Below are 8,640 nucleotides of genomic sequence, written 5' to 3'. Positions count from 1 at the left end.
GTGAACTCAGCATCAGGAAGTTGTCCACAAACACAAAACTGCAATGTTGACTTGGAAGTTTGTGTGAAAGGACTTTGTGAGGGTTATCAGGGTCAACTTTTTCAGAGCAATGAACTTTTCCCTACATGAAAGTTACACCAACATCTGCCTAGTAACAGCAATTCCTCCCATTGGTGCGACTCTAGTCTCCTCCTGTCTGTCTGAACGTCTCACAGGAATCTTTTGAGGTAAAGTCAGCTCCTGTCACGTTTTCAACCGAGCTGAGATTCGCAACTTCCAGAAGTTAAAAGAAGATGCTGATCTGGTTGAAATGACCTGAATCTGTTTCATGTGTCTGAAGTGGGGATGCAGTGTGCACGCGCCCTGAACCTGGTTCCTCTCTGACTGCTTGGATTCCAACCCTGTTTGCTTTCAGCCACAACGGTTGGTGGGATCTCCTGAATGGAGCAAACGGCGTGTCCCTGTCCTTTCGTGGAAACCTCATGTTGTCGGTTTCATTCAATCCCAGGAAGACATATGGTGGGGTGGGGGTTCGGGGGGGTGTAGGATCGCCACCGCCCCCTACCGACCAAAGGATGGAAGCGTTCGCCGGTGGGCCGGACCTCCCACCTCTCCACCAGAGCCCTCCCCCCGCACATACATATGGACATAAAACAATCCCTTCCGCGCGCTCCCCAGCAGACTGCATGTGTCTTTGATACCCCCCGCCCTAACAACCGCTGACGTCACCGCGCGCATCCACCGTTTCTCACCACCTCTCCACTGTGCGCTCTGCAGATCAACTTTGTGTGCGCGCGTGTTCGTGGTCGCGCACGCAACGCGCGCACGGATCGGGGGTTTTGTCTTCGAGAGCAGAGAGGTCTGGCCCTCAGAGGGCTCGCGCGACCGAAGGGGCAGCAGCACGCGGCAGCAGAAGCCACGCGAGAAGAAAGGGCGCTGAAAGTTGGTGTGTGCAGCCTCCTGCCCGCGGGAACACGGCCCGGACCGCCGGCGGACTCCGCTCTCGTCCTGCTACCATGGAGGAGCAGCTGCTGTGCTGCGAGGTGGACTCCATCCGGAGAGCCCACCAGGACGTCAACCTGCTGAACGAGCGCGTCCTGCGGACCATGCTGAAGGCGGAGGAAAACTACCTGCCGGCGCCCAACTACTTCAAGTGTGTTCAGAAGGACATCGCTCCCAACATGAGGAAGATTCTGGCCACCTGGATGTTAGAGGTATCAGCTCTGTGCGTCTAAGCTGCCAGCTGTTCTGACCGGAACCGCAGGTCACGCCAAAGTTTGGAGCGCCTCGCTCACGCCGCTTAGTTTCTTCACGCGGCTTGCTGCTCGCGTGAGGGTTGGCCTCCCTTCGGCTTCGGCCGCGCGCCTCTGATCATCCGCCGACTTCATTCCCCGTCAGCTCTTTTCCATTTCAGCTGATGTTTCGGTCCAACGGGACGTTTTCAGCGAAACGTTCCCGGTGTACACGTATGCAGCCCGGTGCGTGCCAGTTTCTGATTACGCGCCATCTTTGTTGCGGTGTTTGCGGAGCTTCGGGATCTGATTTGAATGATGTCATTTTAACAGAAATAACGGGGAACGGGCCGGTAAAGCGCGGACTTTGACACGAGAAGAGAATAAAGTTTGAAGCGGGATCGAAAGCTGGAGTTTGTTCGGCCTCCGGAGGCGCAGCCACGGCCACGAACTTCACGCCAAAAAACGCAGATTCCTTCGAAAATCCAAAGCGCAGACGGACCGGATCCGTCGGATCTGATACTCAGAAGCATTTCAAACATTTACATCAACTTTCAGTTCAAAAGTCTTTAGGTTAAATATTTTTAATTAATTTTTGAAATGTGGCATCGGGCTGTGCGAGCAGCGGCTGCAGCACGTGAAGAATCTTCGCCTAAAAAATAAAAATAAAAACCAATTTGTTCTCCAAACAAGACAAATGACATTATCATCCGATCAGGCGCGCCTTCAGCTTCATGTATCTGCTAAAATAAGCAGCCTGCGATTTTTGTTAATATTTTAAAGTGTTTTTTGAAAAGATGACGAAGTTGAAATTGGAGTGAAAGTTGCGTCGACGCCACCTTTGTGTCTCCGTCAGAACTGACTGTAAACTCATTCCCGCTGCAGCTTTCACCTGCTTTTCCAGCCTTTTCTTGAGAGTTGGTCTGTAGGTTTTAACAATTTTTTTCCACGTATTTTAAAAGCCGAAAAATGAAAGATGCTTTAGTTTTTCTAAATTAGTTGGAGAGGATCATAGTGTGCAGGATGGAAGACAGACTGCTTACAGAAAGTGAAATCATTGTTCCATTTGAACAGAAAGAAATGTCTCCATGCCAGTGTCGGCCTCTAAAACACTTTATTTTCTTTTTCTTTTAGGTCTGTGAGGAACAGAAATGCGAGGAGGAGGTTTTTCCGTTGGCAATGAACTATTTGGACAGATTTTTATCAGTGGAGCCCACCAGGAAAAGCAGACTCCAGCTGCTTGGAGCTACATGCATGTTTCTGGCATCTAAGATGAAGGAGACGGTACCATTGACTGCAGAGAAACTCTGTATCTACACAGACAACTCGGTCCAACCTGGAGAACTGCTGGTAATTAAGTTCTTGCAGACATGATGTTGCGTAACAATGGGAGAACATGACCAGAATGCCTGAAGGCCGCGTTGGCTGGAGGCAGGGCTCGGTCTGGGTTGCTGGTGCGCCGAGGCTGCAACATGTCAAGCATGCAGTCATGCTACTGATGTACGTTGTGGTTGAAATGTGCATGGAAGTCTGCTGCAGCGTTTGAATGACTGCCTGCACTTTCCCATGGAGACTGGAAGGCCTCTGATTTCATCAATGGTCTTTGGTGGCGTCTGCTAATTTGCAGTGACACCTAGTGGCCGTCAGACAGATGTGCAGACAGTAGAAAGATGTATGCTAGAAAAAAAGAAAATGTCTTGTTCTGTCATTCACTTTGTTTAGGTAGAACATTACAGCCTATTTATGCATAAGAAGGATTCAATATTGACTGCTGGGTCAGCCCTGTCAATTTAGAAACTATCATTGATGGCATTTGATGGAAAATTACATAAAGAAAAACAAATGTTTGTCAACCACAAAATGAAGCATTGCGTCTTCTCTGGTCCTTCCACAGCAAATGGAGCTGCTGGTTCTCAGCAAGCTGAAATGGGATCTGGCTTCTGTCACACCTCATGACTTCATCGAGCACTTCCTGTCCAAGCTGACAATCCACGCATCGACAAAGCAGATCCTCAGGAAACACGCCCAGACCTTTGTGGCTCTCTGCGCTACAGGTACTAGCTCTTTGTTACATGTCTATTGGTTTCTGGGTTGTTGCAGTTTATTAAAACACCAATCACATTTATAGATATTTAACTGGTTAAGATTGAATTAGCCCTAATAGTTGCAAACCACCATGCCGTCAAACAGCGGTGGGAAGTACCAGTGAGCTATTTAGGAAGTCATCTTTTGGTCAGCAAGCCCCAGTCAGTCAAACCTGACCTCACACAAACACATCAGTCGCATTTCATTCACAGTTTCCACGCTTTAACAACTGGGGTCTGGGCTTTTTCAAAAGTTTTTAAAGGCAATCAGGCATGGTCGTTTTCTGTTTATTATTAATGTAACTTATGAAACTTTGACCTCTATATATATGTCTGTCTCATAAGTAATACAATATTCCAAAAATATTTCAAATCAAACCATTACCCAAGTCCTGATAAATGGTAGAACGGATGGACGGCTTCCTTTCAGAGTCCTGACAATGTGGCTGCAAACCAAATTGATTTGAGTCAGCTTAGAAAATACATTGATCAAACTGGAGGAACTCCTCCTCCCTGTAGTGGTCAGCAGTTTTTGCGTCACGGTTAACTTGCTGTTCCGGTCAGGTCTTTGGTATTCGAACCCACAGCATAGGATGGTGATGCTGAAAGAACAGAAACAAACGTGCAAACATACGATGTGACGGAAAACGGCTTGCAGATACCCGAACCAAATGTGAACGTTCTTCTGCCTCTACAGATGTGAACTTTATAGCCAGTCCTCCATCAATGGTGGCAGCCGGCAGTGTGGTGGCAGCTGTTCAAGGACTCTACTTGAAAAGCCAAGATGCCTCCTTGTCCTCTCAGAACCTGACTAACTTCCTGTCTCAGGTCATCCGCAGTGACCCGGTATGGAAAACCCCTCGCACTGTCTAACCTCTAACCCTGAAGAGGGCTCGTGTCTTTGCTGTTGCGCAGTGGCAGCACGTTTTTTTCTGACCAGTTGTTTGTTTGCAGGACTGTTTGCGGTCGTGTCAGGAGCAGATTGAGTCTCTGCTGGAGTCCAGCCTGCGGCAGGCGCAGCAGCATGGCAGCGTGACGGAAGCCAAGCGTGTGGATGAAGAGGTGGACCTGTCCTGCACGCCAACAGACGTGCGGGACATCAACATTTGAGATGGTCACCAGCATGTCCTAATCCCAGTGTTGGGAGAACTCTGTTGTTAGAAGATGGGCAAGCAAAGAAGGGGGGGCCTGATTACTGCCTCCCCTCCTCTCTTCCTCGGTTGCCTGGTGCGCAGCTGCTTCAACGGATGTCACTCACTTGTCCACCACGACTGCCAAGGCAAGGTGGCGCACCCTTCTTGCCATGCAGCGCACCTCCCACCACATTCCTTGCCAGTGTCCCCTCCAATCCTGGACATAGACCAGAACACTAGACATGGACAAGTGAGAAACGCGCACCGGTGACCCGTGTGGGCAGGAGTCAGAGCCACACAAACTGATTCTTTTGGTTCTTATCCTCCATTTCAAACTAGGAATCTTTTAAATTGCTGTGGACTGATGATGACTACTTAAGGATCCCAAAGTGTGGTGTTCAGTAGGCCTTCACAGTCTGTCCACCTGAAACCCAACATTTATCAAAGCAAAGATGCTGTTTTGAACCAGTTTCTTTTGTTTAGAATGAGTTAGGCTTTTTCTAAGTCCCCGTGTTTGTCTTGTAGTTCAGGCATCCATTTACCCCATGCTTGTTTATGTTTAGTCACTTTATTATATTATTTAGCCTTATACCTCTTTTGTTCTAAGCTTTTGGGTAGTTTTTAAAACCCGTCTGTGAGTGAAGTTGTGTTTTTGTCTGCTGCTGGTGTGGACAAACGCTAGTCTTTCTTGATGATTCATTTGACCCGTTTCCGCTTGCAGCAATTGATCAAATCAAGTCAGTGCTAATGCGAGCAGAGCTGTCCAGACTCTGATGGTTTCTTCTTTTGTGTAGTTAGATCTAATACCATTCCAATGTATTGTTTTCAAGAAAGAAGCACTTTTGGTCAGCCGTGCTGGCTCAACTGAAAGAAAAATCGTGGTGGTAGAGTTTGCAATGGAACCCGAGGTTGGTGATGCAGTGGTCGAGCAGCTGGTTCAGATTCATCAGATGGGACAAAGAATTGACCAGTGTTGCAGATAGACTTGTTTTTATGTCTGGGAAAGGCCCGTCATAGCAGCCTTCCTGTCCTGCTAGTTTCACTTGTGCAGTGTTAGTTCAGGCAGAGCCGCCCTGAGCTTTTCACAGGTTCACTACAACTGCAAGCATGTAGAGCCAAAGGCTAAATCTGAGGAGGTAAAAGGATTATTTTTATAGCTAAAGTAATGCTTTATATTCCATATCGTAAAACCTATTTATTTTTACAACTTTCAATTGTGGCTCCGCCCACTTGTGCAGATGTTTGCCAATGAAATGCTGTAAAACCGTAAGCTTGAGTTGACCTGAACCACCAGGACGGCATCCCTCCATACTCCTCCTCACTTCAAATACTGCTCATGGATTATGAAAAATGGATCAAGTTGAAGAAAGGGGAGCGATGAGAATATGAGATGATTTTTGCACAAACCTTAAGGACGTGGGCGGGGCTTCTCTTGGACTTGCCTCAAAAACTGGTGGAGAGTATAGTGGGCAACAGTTTGAAGTGTCAAAAATGAAACAAAGAGGAGAAAGGCTCATCAGAAACTGCTTTAGAGTGGTTGGGGCTTCGTCCCATAAAGAGGAGGCATTTCTGCTCAGATGGACATTCACTTTATAAGGAATGAGGCGGAGTCTGAGTGTAGGATCCTTTTAAAGTAGGTTTCTGATTCTACAGTAAGGATAGAACGTAGGAGAGAAACACTCCTTGTATTTTGCTGCTATAGAAGATACATTTGAGCTTTGTGTTTAAAGACAAAAATAAAAATACAAAAAACAGATATGAAATGAAAACAATGCTTTTTTTTCTGTTGTTTGCTGCTATTTTTTATATGTATAAATGTACTGCCATTCTAGGTCTGAATTTTCTAATAGGAAGTTGTTGATGTCACCATTTGTTCTGTGTAGACTATGTGATCTTTTGGTTGTAATTATCTAATGTGATTTTTTTTTTTTTCCAAACTATTCCAAATACAAGGACGAATTGACAATGTACAGTAATGCTTTGATTCACAATACCTCATGTGACAGTCATGATCTCTGATTTTTAGTTGTGTGTGTGTGTGTGTGTGTGTGTGCGTGTTTCATTGTGCTCGCTGGTTCAGTGCTTGCCAGCTTTGACCTTTTGTAGGTGAAGCATCTGCGATGGAAACCAGCGTGTCCAGGCCGTGCGTTGTAACTGGTGCCATAACAGAAAATGGGATGTGTATAACTCTGTTGAGTGTTAAGCTGTCTCGATAAAAGAGACTTTATCCCCCCATTAGGCCCATAATGGCCTCTCTTCCTTCCCCCTTTTTATATTTATAAAGAGAAAAAAAAAAACCTGCTCCAATTTTTCAAACTTCCAGTGAGTCGATTTGAGTTTGTAAATACATTCAGTCTCATCCTCGGTAAGCCATAGATCATCCTTGTGCTGTGTTCACGGATCATTCCAAACCGATTGTTTTCATGTCAGCTGTCTGCACCCAGGATAATGTATTCATTTTTGTGTTGACGACACAATAAAAACATGAACTAGGAAAGCTGGCCACCATTTGTTGCCTGAAACCTTCACACACCCAAACCACTCATCTCCAAGCTCACATCTTTGACTGACACTTTCTGGATTAAATAGAATCAGTGCTTCACTTGAGTTTAAACAGTGCAAATGTAACCCTTGTGCTATCCTAGGCACTTTAAGATTGGGAGTTGGGTCATCTAGACCCACTAGACAGTGCTCTGAACCTTTTTTCTTCAATGATTTGTGATCTTCACTGGTGTCCATGGATTACATGAAATCTTTCCACCTTTATCCACCTTTGTCATGGTAGGGAGAACACGTCAATGGAAGGGGGGGGTCATCTAAGATAGCACAAGGGTTAAGCATGTTTTAGAATGAAAGGTTGTGATAAAACGGACCTCCATTAGACCGAATAGACCTAAGTTTGGAGGTTGATCATAGATGAAATGAACTATTTTCAGCCAACGTTTCTGCGCGTCAAGAGACGTAGACTGGTCAAAGAGAACAGAGGTTTCTGAGTTTTGGTTGGGAGGTGAAGCATGAAAAACCACAGTGTTTAATGAAAGGGATTTTCTGTTCAGGTGCAATAAGTAGAGTTTCAGGGTGTATTCAGACTGGGAAAAGCATTTGTTTGGGACCCAGTCTGCCTAATCTGGTCCGGATCGAATCCTGAACCTTGGATTTGGTCTGTATTCAGACTGCCATCAAGCGGCTTTCCTGATTCGAACCAAAAGTACAAAAAACCACTTGAATCAAAATCTCTTCACTCATTGTTTAGAAATTACGAGGGCGGGGCAAAGCAACAAGAGAAATTATGCAAGTCCTGCACTTTGCTGTCCTCAGGATAGCTCACCATTCAAACTTTGTATTTTGTTGACCAATTTTAAATGCCTGCATCAAAGTCAGGCTCAACACTATACTTGCTTTATAGGTCTGGTGGAAGCATGCTGCAGAGCGGTAACTGGTAAGAAAACATCCAAGAAGGTATAAGGTAAGTGCTTATGACATATAGATTGCCGGGAAACAGTGAGACCAATGTGGATCATGGTTAAAGTTGTTTCAATGTAATTTGCCACAGGTGTAAATAATGACAGAACGTAAAGACAGCGAGAACGGGAACGGCACGAACAGCGGAATCGCCAAAATAAAGCCCAGAAAGCCCGGAAGTGCAAAAACAAAAGCCTAACCAAACCGCCCTGGCCCCAGTACCTGACACTAATAGTTTAGTGGCTCATTTAAAATCTGTGTGCAGGTTTTTCACAATTTCATGATCTTTTTATATATTCATGAGAGATTTATTGGTTGATTGTGTATTTGCACAAGACCATATTTATTTATTTAATTATAAACAATTTGGGGCTCCATTCTCTTTAGCTGCTTTTTATGAAAAAAGGGGTTGTACAGACACTGTTTTTTTAATTACTTTACATGCTATTAAAATTACCTGAGATCTCTTCAGTGATGTCAGGAACATCTTGGGATGTGGACGCTGCACCACCTCCAATACTTTTTGCTACTTTTTGAGAGCAGAAGGAACTGTCGGCTGAGACGGAACTGTGCAAAACATCATCATTATGTAAAACCAAAACTGCAAAATACAAATGAGAAATAAATCTACCCATTTATAAATAATAAATGTGAACAATAATTTTAGTATAAGTGGAAATATAAGCATTTATACACATCTTTATTTATTATTTTGTATGCTCATGATTT

At 45.0% G+C, this 8,640-nt stretch overlaps 1 protein-coding gene across 1 annotated transcript; it reads left to right on the top strand.

The window, feature by feature from the left end:
* Positions 1 to 626: 626 nt before the first annotated feature.
* On the top strand, positions 627 to 6,946 carry ccnd1 (cyclin D1). Its single transcript, XM_020711611.3, has 5 exons — positions 627 to 1,214; positions 2,367 to 2,582; positions 3,127 to 3,286; positions 4,014 to 4,162; positions 4,271 to 6,946. The coding sequence occupies exons 1-5, from the start codon at positions 1,017 to 1,019 to the stop codon at positions 4,424 to 4,426; spliced, it is 879 nt and encodes a 292-aa protein (XP_020567270.1). The 5' UTR covers positions 627 to 1,016; the 3' UTR covers positions 4,427 to 6,946.
* Positions 6,947 to 8,640: the final 1,694 nt, after the last annotated feature.

The sequence above is a fragment of the Oryzias latipes genome, chromosome 3, assembly GCF_053564925.1.
Source record: "Oryzias latipes strain Hd-rR chromosome 3, Olatipes_Hd-rR_3.1".
In the NCBI taxonomy this organism is placed as follows: Eukaryota; Metazoa; Chordata; class Actinopteri; order Beloniformes; family Adrianichthyidae; genus Oryzias; species Oryzias latipes.
Note: the sequence above shows the minus strand (reverse complement) of the source record. Positions and strands in the feature narration are given on the sequence as shown.

Coding starts and splice junctions, on each gene's coding strand:
- ccnd1 (XM_020711611.3), top strand. CDS start 1,017: ATGGAGGAGCAGCTGCTGTGCTGCGAGGTGGACTCCATCCGGAGAGCC. Junction 1,215..2,366: donor TGGCCACCTGGATGTTAGAG/GTATCAGCTCTG, acceptor TTTTTCTTTTAG/GTCTGTGAGGAACAGAAATG. Junction 4,163..4,270: donor AGGTCATCCGCAGTGACCCG/GTATGGAAAACC, acceptor GTTTGTTTGCAG/GACTGTTTGCGGTCGTGTCA.